This window comes from Rutidosis leptorrhynchoides, chromosome 9 (assembly GCF_046630445.1).
Source record: "Rutidosis leptorrhynchoides isolate AG116_Rl617_1_P2 chromosome 9, CSIRO_AGI_Rlap_v1, whole genome shotgun sequence".
NCBI classification, from domain to species: domain Eukaryota; kingdom Viridiplantae; phylum Streptophyta; class Magnoliopsida; order Asterales; family Asteraceae; genus Rutidosis; species Rutidosis leptorrhynchoides.
In genome coordinates this window covers 329,309,748-329,331,206 of record NC_092341.1, presented here as the reverse complement: position 1 = coordinate 329,331,206, position 21,459 = coordinate 329,309,748, and the positions used below count along the sequence as shown (strand labels likewise).

Genomic DNA, 21,459 nt, shown 5'->3' with positions numbered 1-21,459 from the left:
ACCATTCGTCAAGAAAGTTCGAAGATTTATACATCTCTAATACATATTCCAAAATGTTTTTATGTTACAATATAAGTAGTAGGTTATAGGTACTAGTAATAGTAATAGTGTATACATGTTATTTATTTTATTTTTAATTGCATATAATTTATAACATTATTTACATGTTTCGGTAAAAATAATAACCGAAGTAAAAAGTAAAAAGTAAAAAGTAAAAAAAAAATAAAAAGTAAGAAAAGAATACTTACTAGTAGTAATACTTCAAAGAGAGAATGAGAGAAATTTTGGTGTGAGTTTGAATGAGAAATGAGGGGTATTTATACTTGAAAAAATTAGGTAAAAAGAATAAAATAATTAAAAGAAAATGAAATATTTTAATTCTTAATGGGATTTTAAAATTAAAAAGTATTAAATGTTAGGTCATGGGATAATGCACAAAATAAAATAATAAAAGTAGTTTTTCCATTACAATTTTTAATTAAAAAGTAATTTATTTATTTATTTATTTATTTTTTTTCATTTATTTTAAGGATTTTTTTTATATAAATAAACAAATTGATTTAATGTTTTTCCAAGAATATTTGTCAATAATATTTTTTTTTTATTTTTTTATTTTTTTTATTTAATTAATAAATACAAATTTTGCATAAAAATAATAAATAATTCGGTATTTTGTATTTTTAATAATAATTATGATTTTAATTATTAAACTATAGTTTTAGTAAGTTTGTAAATATTATTACATTTATATATAATTAGATTTATTATATAGTTAAATATATAATACATTAACTAAACAATAAAAGTGATACAAAGTTTATATACTTAGTTAAATTATGTCAAATTATATAAATTAATAATATATTATTTATTTAAGCGTACATTGTTGACTAAAAATTACTATTCGGTCAATATTTAATTGTATATAACAACCCTTAATACATATAGTCAGACATATAACTCTAGGGTTAATTCAGTAAATTTAGAAGTCGAAAAGTGAGGGTTGTTACAAAAAGAGCTTCCAACAAATCAAAAAACATTTGTGGACTAAATTGCCCTCACGTGCTTGGCATGTGAGCGTACTTAACGTTCAAAAGTTAATGGGTGTTAGTGTTTGGGTCATCCAAGTTCAAAGGTGATAGTTCAAGGTCATCTAGGTCGAAAAAAGGTAAAGGTTAACCGTGCATTTTGATACAAACATGATGTAGCGACCCGAAAAAATCGTCATTGACGGCGTCGTTAACTTAGGTCCCGCTGCGTGGTCATAGTCCCTAAATGAGACGCGTTTGACCAAAATTATGTCGCATTCATTTGAAACGTACAAGACTTATAAAGTTTTAAGTTACCAAACGGTTCGACAACATATTTAAGTTTACAAAAGTTATAAAGTATAAATGAAATAACTTGCGACACAATTAGTTTAAAATCACGGTTGTCATAAATAGCGTATGCATGTAAACATTAAGTTTGAATCCAAAGGTGCTATCACTAGCGTATGCATGTATGCTTGACCCCAAGCAAGTAATCAAAGTGTGCGGAAGCATGTATCAAGTAGCCAAGTATGAACCTAAGAAACATACAGAAAACTGTCAACGAAAAACGTTGGTGAAATCATAGGTGTTTGTAAACGTTGTTTTTGAACCACAAGATTTTGTATAGTTGATTATCCAAATCGTTTGCATTCCAAAAGTATGTTCTCGAGCACCCAATTATCAAGACTTAACGTTTCACGAACCCCGTCACAATAGTGTTAGAACATACACTGTTTCTCAAAAATATATTTCATCCGCATAACGGTAGCGAACCGTCCGAATGAGGGTTTGTCAAACCCGTATGGTCACACAATATAAGTTCTCGCTTACACCCTGCAAGTGTAGCTAATGATAATCGAATTGAGGATTTTTGTTCTAACTCGCTGTGGAATGTTTGTTTCCGTACTTGTGTTCAAAGTATAAAAGTATGTAGTATAAAACTGTATATGTTTCTCATCCCATGATTTAAAAGTATAAAAGTTGTTGAAAGATGGGACTATGATCTCACCTCGAGTGCACGAGTATAAAGGTACTTCACAAAGTAAACGTGTGCATGAAAGTTGCTTAGCCTTGACCTAAACAAGTAAGTTGTATCAATTAACCGGTTACGACACAAGGTCGGACGAAATGTGTTCAACTAGTCCTATGGCTCGTTACGACTCGATTAATATAACATGTGAATCACGTTGTCAAGTTTCATGCAAGAAAAAAGTATAAAAGACGATTTGAACGATTGCCTAAGTATTTGGTTAAGTTTGACTAAATATCAAACTTTGGTCAAGTCAAAGTCAATGAAAAAGTCAACACGTTCGGGTCGGGTCCCGAACTATTTTTCTGAGGTTTTTAATCATATATGAGCATGTTAGAACAAGTTACTTGTCAATCGGGAGTGCGTAGCATAGTTAGAATTTAACGGTAAACGACCAACCAAAATCAGAACCTGGTAGTTCATCTGGACGGCGTCCATAATGGCTGGACGGCGTCCAGATGTGAAGGCCTGGACGGCGTCCAAGAATCTGGACGGAGTCTAGATTAGTTCCCAGGTCCTGTTTTGCTGAGACACACAAGTGCACGAACCCAACTTCTAACAAACAAAAATTATGAACCGAAAACACTCAAGACACGTATCTTATATTGTTGGAAAGGTATTTTGACGAGGAATACAACTAAACACATATCATCAAACAAATACATCATTTAAAATGACCAAATCCTCTTCGAATGATTGTTAAAAGTTCATCATTGATGTTTCAAGTTCGTAAAACGTATTTTATGATTCGGGCAACCAATTTACATGTACTATATGCCGTTTCGAAGGTAATTAAACATACATTGCAACTAAACACTTACTAACAACATGTCATAGCATCCAATGTATCAAAAGTTCATTTCAAAGTTCATCAAACCCTAACCAAAATCATGAATTCAACCATTTTGCAAATGAAGCTTTTCTAAATCAACCAACACATCAAATTGAAGCTAATGATGCTAGTAACACATTTAATACATGAACTTTAACATTTAAACAATATTTAATCACTCAAAACTCAAGATTAAACAAACCCATTTCAAGTCCATGCTAGTTTATGCAAAACAACAAGATCGAGCAAAAAAATCATATATTCATGCTAGACACGAGCCATAGACACTAATTAACATCATTTCAAGTCAAAAACATCAAGAACAAGAAATCTAGTGATTTTAGAAAGTTACCCAAAATGGATGAAATTGGTATCAACTTGTAGAGGATGAAGAGAGGATTTCAAATATGTAGTCGGATTTATAGTGAGCTTCCTAGATGTGAAATGGATGATGATTTCTTGTTTGAGTGTTTGAGAGAAAAAGAGGAAGTAAGAAAGAAAGAAAGAGATGAATGAATGAGTGGAGGTGGTGAGGTGGTTGACTAGTCAACTACTAGCCACATCTTTGGTCAAGTGGCAAAACTAGTCCCTCGATTTCGGATGCGGGTGCGTGAATTACCTAAACGAAATATTTTAAAACGCTAGGGTAAACGAGAGATGTTAAATCAAATAACGGAAATATTAAGAACGTTAGTTAACGAGAGATACGATTTTAGATAACGAAAGATATTATCTAAAAAAAAGACGGTGTTAAAATAAATTTAACGGAAAAACGCGGGATGTTACACATGATGGACCATCCGTGCAATTTTGTCAAACTGAAATTTTTTGGAGATCCGTATCCGTAACCGAAATTTTGTTGAGGCATTCCGAAACCGCCTTGTGGTCGGGTGAAATGTTGTTTGGGGATAGAAGATGATGCGGGTCTCGGAATGACAATATTGTGATGTGCGGTATTTTGTAGAAGTGTATTCCACATATCACGATCGACATCCGATGAATTTTGTTCGGGTGTTTGTTTTTGTTTGAAAGTTCTCTTTGATGAAGACATTTTGTGATAGTGTTTGGAGTGTTTGAGATAATGTTTGTAGTGTATGATTTAGTGACAATGTAGTGTCTGTAATGTTTAAAATGGAGTAGTGTATATATATAGAAAATAAGTAAATAAGTCTAAATTAAAAAGAAAAAAAAACAAAGAAAAAGAAAACAAATCGTTGGGGTTCAACGAATAGTTTTTAAAGTTTAATTATTATTATTTTTCAATTAAAAATGCCATTTTCCATCGTCGTACTACAAGTCAAAGCACAACACATTGAACCACGGGGTTCAACGGCGGCCGCTAGCACGCCTGCAAGCAATGGCGCCGTTGAACGGTGGCATGTACGACAGGCCAACGACGGTCCCGTTGAGAGCAGTCTAAAGTCTCTTTTTCAATTCTAAACCCACTTCATACCTGTGGGCTGTGACAATAGCATACGATAAGTGAAAGATATAAAAATTAAACATCACCCTCGTTCACTTTTTGTGGTTTTTTACTTGGCTTTTTTTAAATCACCGCATGTTTTTTCTAAAACTAGTTTATTTATTAATATTAACATATTTTATCTTTTAAATTCAAATAAAATTTAAAATATGTCGAACAACAAATAATTTTACAATAGAAAATATCACAAAGATTAGTTTTTGATTATTTTTTTTTAAGAAAACAATATAATATATATAAAAGGGGTGTTCGTTCGGTTGGTTTATGGTTTACGTGGTTTATTCGGTTTGGTTTATTCGGTTTTCAAGAATATTTTTGAGAACCAATAACCAAACCAAATTTGACAAAACCAAACCAATCCAATCAAATAAGATATCGGTTTACATGGATTGGTTTTGGTTAAACCAAATTAAAACTTTTAGATAAAAAAGTGTGTATTTTTTTTTTAAAAAAAAGTATACATATTTTATTGAGTAAACTATAAGTATACAATTGATAAAATATTTCTAGCCAAGCATGCAGTATGAGAAGTAGCCCATGAGTATAACACTTATATATATACAATTTAAACAATATCAATGAATTGAGAGGCACAAATATAAAAACGAAACTAGCAGCAGCTAAGTTTCCAGATATAAAAAGTTCATAATATGGAGTAATTGATAAACAAATTCAATTGTTAAAGTGAAATCAAACGAATATAAACATTAAACTCAAACGACAACAAATAAAAGATAACACATACTTAGAATCCAAAAGAATATAAAATAAATATCTAATATTTAATATATATTCCATAAACAAAAGTCTATTTCGGTTTTTCGGTTTGAAACCAAATGTTGATTTTACAAACTAAATCCAAACCGAAAACGGTAAATATTTTCGGGTGAAACCAACAAACCAAACCAAAACCAAATAAGCCAATACATGGATATATATATATATATATATATATATATATATATATATATATATATATATATATATATATATATATATATATATATATATATATATATATATATATATATATATATATATATATAGGGGCATGATCAATGGGGAAGTAACCAATCGGGGGGAAGCAAATTTTTTTTTCTTCGTTTTTTTGGATTTTTTTTTCCGGCATCAAGATCACACGAAAATATGAACATTTAGAAAAGACACTTCGTGATGAATGTTATTATTTATGCGAGAAAACGATCGACAAAAATAACATTCAAGATAATATTGTTCGTGAAGAATGTGAACGTTTTTTTCTTCTTCATGTTTTGTGAAGTAAAATTTAGCCCGATTTAGAGTTAAGGGTTCAGGGTTTGGTGTTTTGGGTTTATTCCATAAACCCAAAACACCAAACCCTAAACCCTAAACCCTAAACTCTAAACCGTTCGTGTTAAAAACTCAATCTAAACCCTAAATCTAAACCCTAAACCCTAAATTTCTAAACCCTAATATCTAAACCCTATAAACCCTAACATCTAAACCCTAATATCTAAACCCTAATAGCTAAAACCTCAACATACGCTCGAAAAACACGATAATTGTTATATATTACTTCTTCGAGCGTTTTCCCGCCAAAATAAAAACATTTATCACAAAGTGTCTTTATTAAATGTTTATATTTTTATCTCATTTATAATGTTCGTGAACAAAGTTTTTTTCAAAAAAACGAAAAAAAAAAAAAACGTTTTTGCTTCCCCCGCTTCTCCCCGATTGGTTACTTCCCTATTGATCCTACCAATATATATATATATATATATATATATATATATATATATATATATATATATATATATATATATATATATATATATATATATATATATATATATATATATATATATATATATCGGCTTGTCTTAGTTTTTGGGTGGCTGAGGAATAAAAGTTTGCCTCCAACATTACCCATACCCCACCTAGATCCGAACATCCATCGTGCATGTTTGCAAAATACTTTTTTTTTAATGCAATGACTAGTTAAAGACCCGGGGTTTCGCGGGATTTTTGAAGAGTATAATCATTTAAGTTATAAAATTAAATATATAAATTAAAAAACTATTATTATTTCTAGATGAACATTAAACCAAATGTTTTATTAGTGCTTGAAATTTTTAAAGTTACAAAATGTACTAACGAACTTGATGTCGATATAGGGTTTGACACTATAAAATCAACGAGTATAGTTGAGAATAATCATCATGAATAAAGATGATGATCATGAATCGAAATCTATTTGATGATCGATTAAATAGATTTAGGAGAAGATTTGAAGGGAGAAAATTAGGGCTTTATTGTTGAATGAATATCGCGAGTGATTGTAATTTTCTCCAGAAGATGATGGGTGGCGATTAGGGTTGGAAACGGCCCGTGTTTTTTTTTTAATTATTAAAAAAAGGATATTTTAGGGATGAAGCGTATGTAAAATTAATTTATTAGCTAATATTTTTAGTGAATGATTAAGGACCATTGGATTGAGGGGTATTAAAATGTAATTTTCTAATCTAATGGCAATTAAGGGGGTTTTGAAAACATTTATTAGTTAATCTAGACTCTCTTTTAATGTATATAGTGATATAGTGATAGTGATAGTGATAATAATAATAATTATATTAATATAACAACAGCAAAATGCTAAGAGATACAATAGACTTCAACCCAAGTCGACTATGAAACACTAATCTAAACATTACACGACAACCATGTATTCTTAAAGCACTCACTCGAAGTAGCCTAAACACCATTTTTAACAAGGCACGACATACAGAAGATCCAACCATCAAGGAAAATCTATCGCTATTCAATCCAAACCACATTACATAATCATGGAATCATGGAATCAGAGCATGGAATCAGAGCACTTAAACGACGACCACGAAACTCAGAGCACACATATAACAATCACGAAACTTAAGCACACAAACAACAATCACGAAACCCGCGAACTCCAAAACATATAATCCAAACCACACAATCAAATCGAATGGTGATAATGTAATATGTCAAGATGATTAACAAGAAACAACCCATGATAGAATGACCACAACACAACAAAACACGAGATGCAACTAAACAACGACGAATTTGTAACCACCGTAACCCACGAACAAAGGGACCTTAAATCTCTTGAAACCACGAACCAAATTCATTACCCATGAACCTGTATGAATCCATCACTCGCGAAGCTACAAACTTTAACCCACGCCACGCACACGCACAGGCTTCTTGGATGATACGAGACCCATAAAACACACATTTATCTACAAACTTTTGATGTTTTTTCTCTCTTCTGAAAATCGAGTATATATTTTGATTGATTATGTTCTATGTATACGAATTTGGTTTTGTAGCTTTATATAACTGCACTCTAAGTGTTCGATGTAATGCCAATTTGAACGTCCTTTGTTTTATGTATGATTCTTTATTTATGGCAAAAAGTTAATGTAATACACGTGTGATTTTTCATACTGTATTTGCTTTCCTGTCTTTCGTACCAACTGAATATCTGGATCAAAATCCAAACTACGAAAAGGAGGAGGGGTTTAGTTGGTTTTCAAGATCAAAGGGAACGTACAAAACTCGTATAAAAAGACTTGGCGAAATCAAAAGCTTGTTTTACATGAGAGTGAAACGACTTCAACTCAAAATATATCGTTCAAATACACACATGTAGGATTTCACCATTTCGGTCAAAAGATCATCGTTAGAACCAATAAGTTCTCCAGGTTCACTAGGTTAATTGATGATTGTACTGGTCTCCCAAGGAAGCAGAAGCATTGGGGAAACAAATTTGGATGGTTTACAGGATCTTTTTGAATTTGGTTATGGTGTTCAACTGTTCACCATTTTGATCTGTAATACAAGTGTAGTACTGTAAGTTTTTATGTACTAGTATTAATCAGCATTGGGGAAACAACAACTACTTATAATTATACGTAGTCATCTTTAAAGGTTATTTTATATCAGAACAAAACTAAGGCTTCGGTATAGCGATGAACATTATCGAGCCCAATTCTTCCATAGAAGTCTTTAGTGAGATGAGATCAAATATCATCTTGAAACTCTTGTCAACAACTTTGTACCTAATCATTATCCCAGAAACTCTTAACACCATGAATGTATCTTCTTCCTTCTCACATCTAACCACATCAAATATTTCAAAATTCATAATAAAATGGGCTCGAAAGATGCGGGTAGCTATTGATCATTTCTGGGTATGCAGCCGGAAGCTCATCAAGCTCCACCCGGTACTTGAAAAACCACCCACAATGATCACTCAACATCTCATACACGTTCAAGTGTAAAAAGCTTTCATCTTTCACTGTCTCCATTAAATGCAAATGGCCTCGATATTCCCCAAAATAAAGTGGTATCAACCTGTCGTAATACTTTTCCCTAGATGACGTTTTCACGGGGCATGGCAACTTTTGCAACTGTTCTGTATCAAGCTTAAAGTACAACGGATCAGTACACGATGGGGCCCAGTGTACCGCTCCTTTCCAATAAACACCGCAGATAAAATATGTATCGGGTAAAGATTGATCTGTAATCTTCCATTTTCCGGTATAGGATGAGTAGATTTGAACACGACACTCTTCACCATAAGGTGTTACGCGATGAACACAAACAATTTTGTAGTGCACACAATCTGTTGGATGATACGCTAGACACATAAAACGGACACAACTGAGAACCTCCCTGCCTCCTGGAACCTTCATCGTAAATTGCTTGGTAGTCGGATTATATACAGAGTATTTATGATCGCGTTCGTTCCCTTTATCACTACGACAAAGAAGTAATCCGTTACAAGATTGCATAATTCTGATTCTGCAACTTTCATGATATATAGAAATCAAGGCGACGAAAAGGTGGACTGCTTTGGGTTTCAGCATCGAACGGAATATAGATGTTTCGAACAAAAAGGCCAGGAGAGATTGCAAGGTTGTCATACAACAAAGTGAAATGACGGTGGCTTAAAAGCGAAAGCCAGTGTTTTGAAACAGATTTGAAACGCAAGATGGAGGTAGCGGGAAGTCGATGGAGGATTTTGGTTAAAAGGTCATCGTTGGAACCGATTAAAGCTCCAGACTGAGTCGAGAGGTGATCGGGTTCTGCAGTTGAAGTCTGGGACTTGGAGAAGCAGATTTTGAGGGTGTTTTGGGTTTTTCCAAGTTTGGCTCTAGTGTTCACCATTTTTTGGAAATGAGTTGATAGTAGAGTTGAATAAGATGAGTATTTAAGGTGTGTTTTCATGGGGAAAGATTGCTGTGTAAGCTCATAAAAGCAAGATTGCTATGAAAGATTTGGCCAAATACTTCCTAGATGTTGACTTGAATTAGTCAACATTTCTCACAATAGATATTTTTCGTAGCTGTTAGTGAATAACATTTTTTAACATAAGTTTCATTTTTTTTTTTTTAGAATAAAGCCATATTAACATGTATATACAGGACCTTATTATCTTGAGGTAACTACAGTTTCTCATCAGCTGTAAAATGTTTCCAATTTCCAATATTAACTTAAAGACAATTGTTTTCTTCACAACTTCATAATTTTTTTAATTACTATGTAAAAAGTATGTGTAAATCTTGTAATTCAATGACATTCTTCTTAAGGAAACTGTAGAAGTTACCTTGCGAACCAATTTGTGTGCACCGTTTCTTGCATTGGTTTCCCACGTCCTTTTGTATTCCCGTTTAGGGCGTTTTCTTTTAGAAAACAACCTCGTTTCTATATTAGTATTCGTTATTTAGTCAAAAAAAAAATAAAAAAAAATAAAAAAAAAAAAAAAATCTGATAACTTTGTGACCCAAATGACCCTACCCCCTCCAGTACAATAAATGAACTTTGGTCAAGACAATCACAACTCGTCTTCTGCATTTTTATCATCGTCATCAACAAATGTCAATGAACATCATACCAACCTGGAGATGCAACCTATATGATTTCATTATCTGATGTTTACAGTTATTAAGTTGCTACATTAGACATAGATGAATTGGATATTTACCTTTTTGTTATCATTGGTCACTATGCAAGGATTAATTCCATCCTAGTTTAGAGTACAAGGAGGCAAAATGTAAAAAGACAAAAGTGTAGGGGGCAATAGAAGCTAACAATTACCTCAAAACATTTACAACTCAGGAAAAACAACCCAGAAACCATAATTTTCAGATAATGACTCCTAAAACCCTCTCCCTCTTCTCCCCATTCCTCCTTCCTCACCATTTAAAAACCCCCAAATCCTGCAATCCGGGTCAGGGTCAGGGGCACGGTCCGGGTCGGGTTATAATCATTTGCAAATCAATCAATTCACAAAACCAAAAAGAATTTGACTTTGAACCCCAATTGTCAGTTTCTGTACCCGAATCACAAGGAACCGGAGCTGCTGCTCCGACCAGAGGTGATATATTTCTTGAAAGACAGCAGCTTTTGGCAGCTTCATCTTTGGTTCTTGAGAAAAAGAAGAAAAAAAAGAAGGATAAAGTTAGTGGGTCACTAAAAGCTGCTAATTCAGCAACTTTTTGTTGTTATGGGTGTGGAGCTCCATTGCAGATTTTGGAAACGGATGCTCCGGGTTATGTTGACCAGGATACTTATGACCTGGTACAAAATTTAGATACTTTTTTTATTTTCCTGAGGATTAATTGTATAATTGTCCAAAGTTAATTGGTCATTTGAAATGATGATGATAAAATATACCTCGTATAAGTACTATGAAGATATAAAGATATCAATCCATGCAAGCAATTAAAAACCCCATCTTGGCCACGGAGGTTCACCCGCGATGACTCCGGGCTGCCCGCAAAGCGGGTAGTCGCCCTGGGATATAGTCGACTCGCATAGCGAGGAGGAAACCCAGGCTAATCAAAAAAAAAAAAAAAAAAAAAAGATATAAAGATATCATTAATTGTACAATTGTTCAAAGCTAGTTGGTAATTCAGGACTAAATGTGTAAACTTAGCTATGGGTAACTTACAGTAATCACTTATGATGATGTAAAAATCAATAGAGCTACTTTTTACCTTGCGCTTTCGTGATGCTGTGTTGTCTTAATTTATTTGGTGATTGTGTATTTGCAGAAGAAGAAACACCGTCAACTTAAAACAATTCTTTGCGGAAGGTGTCGCCTATTGTCTCATGGGCACATGGTCACCGCTGTGGGCGGCAATGGTGGTTATACTGGTGGAAAGCAATTTGTTACTGCCGAAGAGCTTAGAGAAAAGTTACGTCACTTGCGCCATGAGAATGCTTTGATTGTAAAACTGGTAAGGCCACCCTTTTAACCATTTAAATTGTTTGGGTAGATGGGCGGGTCAGGCTGGGTAAATGATGAAAAAGTTTTTCAATAAAGACTTTAAACCTTGGTTGACCTTGACCACTTTTTGTTCATTTCTTTGAATATTTTTTTTTTCTACTTATTAATGTGTTAGTAAGATTGAAAATGTCAAAAATTTCCAATGTAGATTCATGATTCTATCTAGTTTATAGTTCTAATGATTCAAGGTTTTATGATTCATCACTTTCAGGTTGATATAGTGGATTTCAATGGCAGCTTTTTAGCTCATGTACGTGATCTCGCTGGTTCAAATCCAATCATATTAGTTATAACTAAGGTATAAACTTCTTCCCTCTTTTTTTCCAGTGGATGAAAACCAAGCATGATTCATGCTAATATTTATAATTATGTTCATGTTGATAAAGGTTGATCTTCTTCCTAAAGGGACGGATTTTAATTGTGTTGGTGATTGGGTCGTTGAGGCCACCATGAAAAAGAAGCTCAAGTAAGTATTGACCTCCATTTTAAAACTGTAGTTGGAGGTTTGAATATATTGCTGTTAAAGTGGGTCAGCTTCGGTCATACATAAACTGCTTAAATATTTAAGTTACAAAACAATACAGATTTAACAGATTAAGACATCTAACTTATGAGCAATGCTAGACTTATGAAAAGTTTATACAACTTATGAGCAATGCTAGACTTACGGAATTTTACAAAAAAAATTGTATACAAGATGAGGTGGACCAATCATGTGAAGGAAGAAAATGAAGAAAGAAAAAACACAATCTTTGATTGTTCAAACTCTCATGCCACGTCATTTTGTAACTTTTATTTATTATATTTTTGTAATGTAAATTATGGTTGCAGTGTTTTAAGTGTTCACTTGACAAGTTCAAAGTCATTAGTTGGAATTACTGGAGTCGTCTCTGAAATTCAGAAGGAAAAAAAGGGGCGTGACGTGTACATCCTGGTTAGTAAATTCACTACATCGACACCAGTAGTTTATGTGCTGACACGTTGTTTACAGCCAACGTAATACGGAGTACATTTGTCCAGCATAAGAACATTTGTTTATACGAGTTTTCTCCATTAAAAGGGACCCTCAAAATGAAATATTTATCTTTTTTATTTCTTCAGGGAGCAGCTAATGTCGGGAAATCTGCGTTTATCAATGCAGTATTGAGTAAGTTAATTTGTTGCTCCATCTCATGACTAATGCAATTTTTTGTTTCACATTTTTTAAATGCTGTGCTTGTCATTATGCGTTGTTAATTACTTTTAATTGCCAAAACCTGTCATCGTGTAACTGTAGTAATTCCAAAATGCAGAGATGCTTTCATATAAAGATCCGGTTGCTGCAATGGCAAGAAAGTACAAACCCATACAATCTGCTGTTCCTGGAACTACAGTCGGCCCAATTCAAATCAATGCGTTTCTAGGAGGAGGGGTATATTCATTTTGAACGTTCCGAATAATTGAAATCTGAAAATAATTTTTTTTTTCTTCTTTTGGTTAAAATTTTGTTCAATCATGTTGAACTAATTTTATGAAGTTTAAACTGATGTAATTCAGAAAGTATACGACACACCGGGAGTTCATCTTCATCATAGGCAAGCTGCGGTGGTTCATTCACAAGATTTACCTGCACTTGCTCCTAGGAGTCGACTCAGGGGTCAATCATTTACGGTATGTACCTTTTATTTAGACGGGTGCTGTTTGGTAAACCTTTTGGATCGGGCCGCCCATATACATTTTCTTTTGTTTCTTTGATTCTATAAATGTGTAAAAGTTAAAATCTAATTTCTGACATAAAACTATCAGGAGGTTTAATATATTATTACCCATTTAATCGTCGGAGACAAATAAACATAAATTGACCACTTACCTATAAATGGGTCAGAATGATATCCTCAAGTTTATATCTCTTTGGGTGAAAATACGATGAAATATTATGTATACGCTCTTGATTTTCATGTATCTTGTGTTTTTGTTGGCCTCCACAGAAACAGGTAATTATGGATCAGTGGGTAAGTGAGAAAATGGAGTTTGATGGTTTAACGGGTTTTTCCATATTCTGGGGAGGTCTGGTCCGAATTGATGTTTTGAAGGTATTTATATTTGTAATACTATCAGAGTACAGCGCTAAATCTTGCAGTCTTGTATATAAAGTTTTTTTTTTTTTCAATCATTTTACTTTTTGCTTTTTTTATTTTCATTTTTAGGCTCTTCCAGAGACATGTTTAACATTTTATGGACCCAAGGCGCTGAAACTTAATACTATACCAACAACTAAAGCAAACGAATTTTACAAGGTATCATTTCATATAAACATTATCTGTTTATGAATCCGAGTCCGACAATTGCATGATGTAACCTTTTTAATAATCCTGTAACATATGCAGAAAGAAGTTGGGGTTCTTTTAACACCTCCAAGTGGAGAACAGGTTCCTGAATGGACAGGACTCGAGACTATCCGCCAGTTACGAATAAGATTCGATGACACACAAAGGTATGTAATCCATAATGGATGTCACAATTGGACCTAATAACTCCTAAACATGTCAAATTTGGGTTGAATTATATCTCAAACAAATCAAATGGGTCAAAAAAAGGTTTAGCTGAAAATGTGAAGTGATAAACAGATTGAAAGTCTGCCTGAAGTTCATTTTAATACCTACTTCCTAAATCAGGTTTTTCTAAAGATTTGGTTTATTATCATTATTTTTTGTAATAAGATTATTTCTGTAATCATAATCTATGGCATCATTATAGTATAAAGATCTAAATTTAGTGCATGATAAATTTGACCCATTTCAACTTTGGCCTGTCTAATGTGCCTGTCATGCCACATCTACTTTAAATAGTTTCACATTAAAGCCTCTCTTATATGATATAAACTGGACTCATGTTATAAATTTGTTTGAGTATTGTAGACCTGCTTGTGATGTGGCCATCTCGGGTCTTGGATGGATAACGATTGAACCAGATAGTCAAACACTCAAAGATCCTAATTCAAATTCAGATTTATTAATACAACAACGAGAGGCCATGGAGATTTCACTAGATGTTCATGTTCCCAAACCAGTCGAAATTTTTGTGCAGCCACCACTTCCAGTAGGGAAACTTGGAGGAGAATGGTATCAATATCGAGATTTGACTGAGAAAGAAGAAGAAACCAGACCCAAATGGTACTTTTAAGACCCACCCCTATAATTTGGAATACATATGGGAACAATAACATTATCATAAATTTTTTTTTTTGTTATAGAAATGCAAGTGTGTGAACATAGCACAGTGCTAACATCTTGACTTTTTTTTTTCACATACATTTTATAAGATTCATATTGTTTCATATTTAACTTTGGGTGCGTTTGATAAAACTGAATGATTTAGCGCTGAATGGTTCAGAATTTGAATAGTTCAGATCCTCTGAATAAAGTGTTCTGAATGAAAATAAGCTCTTTGGTAATCATTTTAAATGAACGATATGAATGGAGTAAAATTACCTTATTAACGTGTTACATGAATAATAAATATAATATGTCAATTGGTTAAACGTTCGGGATATGATTGAGCAGGATATTACTGAAAAATTAGATGTTTAATGGTTAAGAAAGTGTTTCAACTCTGAACTGAATGGTTGAGAACTGAATTCTGAACCATATGTCATTCGAAGGTCAGAGGTCAGAAACAAACACGTTGAATGCCGAATGGTTCAACATTCAGCACCTGACTGTGCCTCAATTGCAATCAATGAATCTATTTCGAGACCAATAGAGGTAGCAATAGCATAAAGTATTGACGATCTTGATACAACAATAATGCTACTAGAATGCAAGTACATTGTACATGTATATAAATTATACAATCAACAAAGAAGCTTTGGTTGCTTCATTTATGGGGCAAACACGGCTTTAAACTACCGGTTTCAGGTGTTCAAATCTGCAACTTCTTAAAGAACTTACCCCCTCGTTTGCCCATTCCGGACCCAGAGAGACTTGTTGAAAGAAGTAATTTATTATCTGGTGTCCATTTCAGGTCTTTAAGCGTATAAAATAAGGTCGAGAGTGCAGGACTCACTTCATCTTCCTTAACGTTTTTACAAGATATTACCCTGAGGCTTTCGAGCTCCTTTAAAGAAAGGACTACAGATTCTAGGCCCTCTGTTGTTAGCCTCGAGCATCCTTCGAGTGTGAGGAATTTTAGCCTCCTGCTATCAGAAAACACAAATTTAGATTCAACTTTTACACACTGAATTTTTTCTTTTAAAAAAAAGAGAAGGATAGATAAAGAGTACTGGCTCGTCAACTTTTCCCACATTTGTAAATCGCCCGTTTAGCCCAACCCCAAAGTGACCTATTAGTCTATTACCCAAGCTGTCCATTTTGTTTTTTGGCAACTACACTCTAAATTTAACCTACGATCTGACTATCTAAGTCAAAATAATACCAAGAAAAATAATCCTATTTTTCTTGTTCATAATGCTAATGCTAAAAAGCCAGGTAAGGAAATCAAACTATCTAGTTACAGTCTCATGAAATAACTTTCACTTTCAGTAAAGAAAGTAAAATGAACACTTGAAAAGGCAGATTTTGATGTATAACGAAATATATCAAAAAATACAATAATACCTGCAAAGACTGGCATTAAGGAACATGCCGTCTTTCAATCCCCAACAATCTTTTAAAACCATTTCTCTCACAGATTGACACACAACAAACAACGCCCTCAAACTTAGCTTGTCCCTCAACTGACACCTCTCCAAATGTAATCTTTCAAGCATTCTACAACGACCCAAGTGCTCATCAAGTCCAGGGCTCTGATCTATTCGTTTACACGAAACAAACCTTAAACTTTTCAAATTCTCACAATACGAAAGAGCCGACAACCACCCATCATCCATCCTATGATCACACAAAGTCAACTCCTCGAGCATTTGACAACATTGACCAATCGCTCGTATCCCATCGTAACTCCCCTCACATCCTCTAAGCTCAAGCTTCACTAACCTCTTACACCCTTGTGCCATAATAGTCAACCCTATGTCCGAAACCAACGAACTATAAAACCCGTCAACAGTCCCAATCAGCTTCAATATCTGCAAATTCTTAAACGCTGCAATCGCACGTAAAACCTGATCATTACAACAATGCAAAACCAATTCTTGTAATGTATGGCATCCTTCTGCAACATCTAATAACCCAATCTCACTACAATTCATAACCACAAGTCTTTGCAGATTCTGGAACACACTAGCTAAACTCTTCAACCCTAAATCTACTTCATTAACAGGTAATAAAGTACGGTTCTTTACTAAGAAAATGTCAGAATCGATACAAAAAGGACCGAATTCGCAACCTAAAGAAAGACCCAAGCTTTTTGTACAATTACTAGAAACCACACTTCCATGAAGTAAATCAACATCTATAAGATTGGGGAATCTTATAAACATTCGACCAGACTTAACGAAACCCCAATCGAAAACCCTAATTGACTTCACTAAACGCCCTTGAAGATCCAACCACGATTTCGATACTAACGAATTCGACTTCCATTGTGCTGGCCCCTCAACTTTCGATAAGATTTGCATCAGCGTCTCGTCTGATACGAGAGAAATGAAATCATGAGGTGGAATTTGGGTGAAATTGGAAATTTCAGTTTCGTTGTTCAGGGTTTGTTCGAAAGGGGGAAATGGAGTTAAATTCTCCGGCTGACGTGACGGCGGTGAGGGTGGTGGCGGTGAAGACCGTCGCCGTGGAGTGGGTGGTGGTTTCCGGTAAAATGAACGGCGGCGAATGGTGGAGAATACGACTTGATCGAGAGCTTTTTTATTCTTTGACCAGAGGTTTGACCATGGTGAAGAAGTATTAGGGTTTTGATTCTCGATAGAACAGGAAGACATTTTTCAGATTACAACTACAATTGCTATATCACTTCACATTTAATTGCTGTTGATTTCTGGAATCAATTTGTAGTCTTTGTTATTGTTTAGGGTTTGATGGATTTTGAGCTCTTTAATGAATTATCTTTCTGTTTTTGGGTTTTTGAATGCGGGTTTGCAGCAAACAGAGGGTAAGTGCTAACGGCACTTTTATGTGGGTCCAAATTGTTTATTTTCATATATTGTCCAAGAAATTCAAGTTGGGTGACGTCATATTCAAAAAAATGGTTTTGTAGTTGACAATTGACAAAACAACACAAAATATTGTAATCTTAATCACGTTGATGCAGAATTTTATAGAACCCAGAATTGAATAAAAGATCGATTTTTTACTTGTTCGAATAAGTAGTATTAATTCATTTTATTTTCCTTTGTTAAGTTTGATTGGATTCATATTTAACCACAAGGGTGGTGGATCTGCAAAAATCAACTCGTAATAAACCAAGAATTCTCATACTGTTTTTCCTCACAAAGAAAAGTATTTTTTGATCAAAATAATATTATTGAAATTGAATATATGCTCACAATACTGATTTTTTCCCTCGTGGCGTGAAAATAGCATGAACTTTATAACACGCGGATCTTTCATAAAAAATGAAAGAACCAACCGAAACCAGATAAAAAACAAAACAAGCAAACTATCTAGACCCACAATATGATATGCCCTAAACCCGGAAACAAACTAATGACAACACGCAAGCAACTAAACTAAAAAGACTAAACCAACAACAAAACAAACATCCGAGACTAAAGTGAGAGCACACCAAGTTAAACCTTACGATCCTTTGAGCCCGTCTTTTGAAATTTGCCTGCCACCCGTGCTTGAAAGATACGTGAAAACATTTTAGACCTCGGGCGAAATTTACGAAGTGCTAGCACCATTAGCCATTAGAAGCACCAATAAGATGAGACATTCGCCAAAAAAGATTTTGCATCACCTCACCACTAATCCAAATGGCCCAACACTGTTAAACTCGATACACAAACAGTACAACATACCCCTAATTAAAAACGTGATCCATGTTAGCAGACCAAGCGAACCATCCAGATAAAAAGCTTGCATATCGTGATTTGTAAAAACGCCATATAAATTGGTTAACAGACGCAAGCAAGAGAATGTAATCACCTTTATAACAATTGATAACCCAAATATTTGATTCAAAACGCAAATAAAACAGTAAACAAGTTGCAGTGATGTATCAAAACATTGATAAAATCAAATATGATGACAAGCTTGAATCTTTGTTCTGACAATAAACCAAAAACATCTGAAGCACCACCAAATAACAATTTTCAATATCCTCAAAAACAAAAGCTTAAAACTAGTGAAAACGCGACAGATACCACAATAAAGCAAAAGCACGAAGTTATCAACGGTAACGGCGAAGAGATAGAGTGTTGTTTCGTTTCCAGGTTGCCCTTCTTGAAGGACGTTGCTTGTGGTTCAAGTGTCCCTTACCACGCAGACCTCTGTACTTCTTACCAGCAGATGTGAGTCCACGTAGCTCTCTGTGTTTGTGCACTGGGTTGCAGATCCAATTGATACGTGGATCGTTGCGGATAGCAGTATGAGCTGGATCAACCAAGATCACCTCAAAGTACTTGTAAGTTGAGTCCTGCAATCCAACATTTTAATTAGCACTTAATTTTGTGTAATGTAGTAACAAAAAGAGGTTTTGCACATCTTATTTAGCCAACTAATAACCCATTCAACAAAAACAGTAGCCACAAGGCAAGTGAACAACTGAATTTAATTGAGATCAACAGAAAGCATGCTAAAACTATGTCATATCTAATACCAGTCTAAGCAGACCTCGTGTGATCAATTTATTATATATTACTTTCTTAAAAATAATGCCTAAATTAACCAGAAACTAAGGTGTTGTTTGTTTTTTAAATGTTTTTTCTGAATACTGAAAACTATTTGTTTTTATTTCTGCAAAATAACTTAATTCTGTATGCAGCACTTAGAAGTACATTTCTAAGTCTGCGAGATTGCAGACAGAATAAGACATTATTTTATCGTATGTCTTCATAAAAACAAACAGTCTGCAGTAAAAATGTGAGTGCGCAGACATAAAACATAATAAGGTATGCAGACCGAAAAACAAACGACACCTAACTATTGCAGCAGCAACTTAGATCTTTGCAAAAATAAGTGTTTTATAGATTAAAATAGACAGATTGCAACTTTCGACCTGTAAATACCCATTCTTACTCATCCAACTCTTTCACTAGACTTAACAACCTGTTAAAGCTAAAACATGATCGAAATTAAATATTCCACACTCAGATAGTCTAAATGCACCTCAGATAGATGCACATGTACCATAAAAAGAGAAATTTGAAATAGAAGAACATTGATAAAATAAGTCACTGGTATACCTCATTGAGCCAGTATGAGTTAAGGACCTTAAGACCGCCCAACTTCCTTCCAGCACGTTCCTCAGCAACAGACCTCTTGCTACGTTGGAATTTAAGTTGGGTAACACCCTGGTTTGTTGGCTTTCCATACACAATACCCTTTGGAACTGGCCTCTTCCTTCCACCACGTCTCACACGAACTCGGTAGATAACATAACCCTATGAACAATTCAAACATTAAACAATTTTCTATATTCACTTGTACACATTCACATAAAAAGAGGTTAGAATATTCAAATTCAATAATTATAAAACTGTTCGACTCACATTATGGTTGAAAAACAAAAAGTAAATCATCTTTTATCATGCATGAAATAACTTATGATGGCGTTGAACAATGTAGTAATTCATATTTATATTTATATAAATACATAGCCAAAATGAATAAATGCAGTCTACAATTTAACAACTCAGTATGCTAAACAACTTATAAATCCATTGATATCATAAACTAGTATACTACAAGCCCTCAGAGTAATTTAAGGTATTAAAACTTAAATCAAAATAAAAAAGCAAACAGCCTTACACATCTTTCAAACTAAAAAAATAGATAAAGGAATACAATTATATATTTCATTAATCATCAATTCATCAATAAATACAATTATCTTCTACTCGGAATATTATACCTCAATATGTTTAAATACAAAACATCCAAATATGCATACAGTTTCGTACATGTGATCCAGTATAATACATAAAATGTAACATCATTACAGCTACCTGTTTAGCTTTGTAACCCATTCGGCGAGCCTTATCGGGTCGGGTTGGATGAGTGACCCGAACAATGGAAGGCAGCTGACGGTACTCCCAACACCTAACTCTCTGCATAAATCTCATCACATCTGACTGCTTCTTCCTCCATAACTCACTCACATACGTATAAGCACCTATTCATTACACCATTAAAACCACACACAAACATTTTTAACCTAATCAAAACCCTACGTATCCACAATCAAACATATTAAAACGAGGCAACTATCAATTAGCTAACGATAGATACAGTTTCGCATTAGATGCTTGATATGATATAAAATTATGCAAGAAATTTGCAGAAATCTTACCCATTGTTGCGTTCTCTGGTGACTACGAACTGCACGGCTAGGGCTGCTGGAATTAGGGTTTATGATAGTGGCGACATATATTCAGAAATGATTGGGCTTGGTATTGGGCTTTTCATTATTTCCGAGCTGACTGTCTATTGGGCTCAAAGGGAGTTGTGAGATAAAGATTTATCGACCTACTAACTTACGAATCATATTATGCTACTCAAAAATCAATATCATAATGTACGTATGTATGTATTCGCGTTACTCGCGTAATGACAAATGAAAAATTAAGAATAGTTGGTGGAAGACACATCACATAATTCTATAATAGTAGGGGATTAGTAGGATAAAATGGCACGAAGAAAAATTATTTATCGAGAAATGGTG

General features: G+C 34.0%; 3 protein-coding genes and 1 pseudogene across 3 annotated transcripts; 1 reads left to right on the top strand and 3 right to left on the bottom strand.

Annotated features, from left to right (window-relative positions):
• Positions 1-7,378: 7,378 nt before the first annotated feature.
• On the bottom strand, positions 7,379-9,621 carry LOC139866826 (F-box protein At5g07610-like; annotated as a pseudogene).
• Positions 9,622-10,545: 924 nt separating this feature from the next.
• On the top strand, positions 10,546-15,014 carry LOC139866200 (putative nitric oxide synthase). Its single transcript, XM_071854355.1, has 12 exons — positions 10,546-10,979; positions 11,456-11,641; positions 11,903-11,989; positions 12,078-12,157; positions 12,523-12,625; positions 12,793-12,838; positions 12,984-13,102; positions 13,228-13,341; positions 13,659-13,763; positions 13,878-13,967; positions 14,058-14,164; positions 14,589-15,014. Exons 1-12 carry the CDS (start codon positions 10,551-10,553, stop codon positions 14,851-14,853), a joined length of 1,731 nt encoding a protein of 576 aa, XP_071710456.1. The 5' UTR covers positions 10,546-10,550; the 3' UTR covers positions 14,854-15,014.
• A 577-nt stretch (positions 15,015-15,591) lies between these two features.
• LOC139867635 (F-box protein At5g51370-like) lies at positions 15,592-17,557 on the bottom strand. Its single transcript, XM_071855998.1, has 2 exons — positions 16,287-17,557; positions 15,592-15,865 (listed from the first exon to the last, which is right to left on the bottom strand). Exons 1-2 carry the CDS (start codon positions 17,555-17,557, stop codon positions 15,592-15,594), a joined length of 1,545 nt encoding a protein of 514 aa, XP_071712099.1.
• A 1,240-nt stretch (positions 17,558-18,797) lies between these two features.
• On the bottom strand, positions 18,798-21,144 carry LOC139866550 (large ribosomal subunit protein eL15-like). Its single transcript, XM_071854813.1, has 4 exons — positions 21,088-21,144; positions 20,744-20,910; positions 19,982-20,179; positions 18,798-19,212 (listed from the first exon to the last, which is right to left on the bottom strand). Exons 1-4 carry the CDS (start codon positions 21,089-21,091, stop codon positions 18,967-18,969), a joined length of 615 nt encoding a protein of 204 aa, XP_071710914.1. The 5' UTR covers positions 21,092-21,144; the 3' UTR covers positions 18,798-18,966.
• Positions 21,145-21,459: the final 315 nt, after the last annotated feature.

Coding starts and splice junctions, on each gene's coding strand:
- LOC139866200 (XM_071854355.1), top strand. CDS start 10,551: ATGACTCCTAAAACCCTCTCCCTCTTCTCCCCATTCCTCCTTCCTCAC. Junction 11,642..11,902: donor ATGCTTTGATTGTAAAACTG/GTAAGGCCACCC, acceptor CATCACTTTCAG/GTTGATATAGTGGATTTCAA. Junction 13,764..13,877: donor TCCGAATTGATGTTTTGAAG/GTATTTATATTT, acceptor TTTCATTTTTAG/GCTCTTCCAGAGACATGTTT.
- LOC139866550 (XM_071854813.1), bottom strand. Junction 20,180..20,743: donor TGGGTTACAAAGCTAAACAG/GTAGCTGTAATG, acceptor AATTGTTCATAG/GGTTATGTTATCTACCGAGT. Junction 19,213..19,981: donor ACTCATACTGGCTCAATGAG/GTATACCAGTGA, acceptor GTTGGATTGCAG/GACTCAACTTACAAGTACTT.
- LOC139867635 (XM_071855998.1), bottom strand. CDS start 17,557: ATGTCTTCCTGTTCTATCGAGAATCAAAACCCTAATACTTCTTCACCA. Junction 15,866..16,286: donor CTTAATGCCAGTCTTTGCAG/GTATTATTGTAT, acceptor TTCTGATAGCAG/GAGGCTAAAATTCCTCACAC.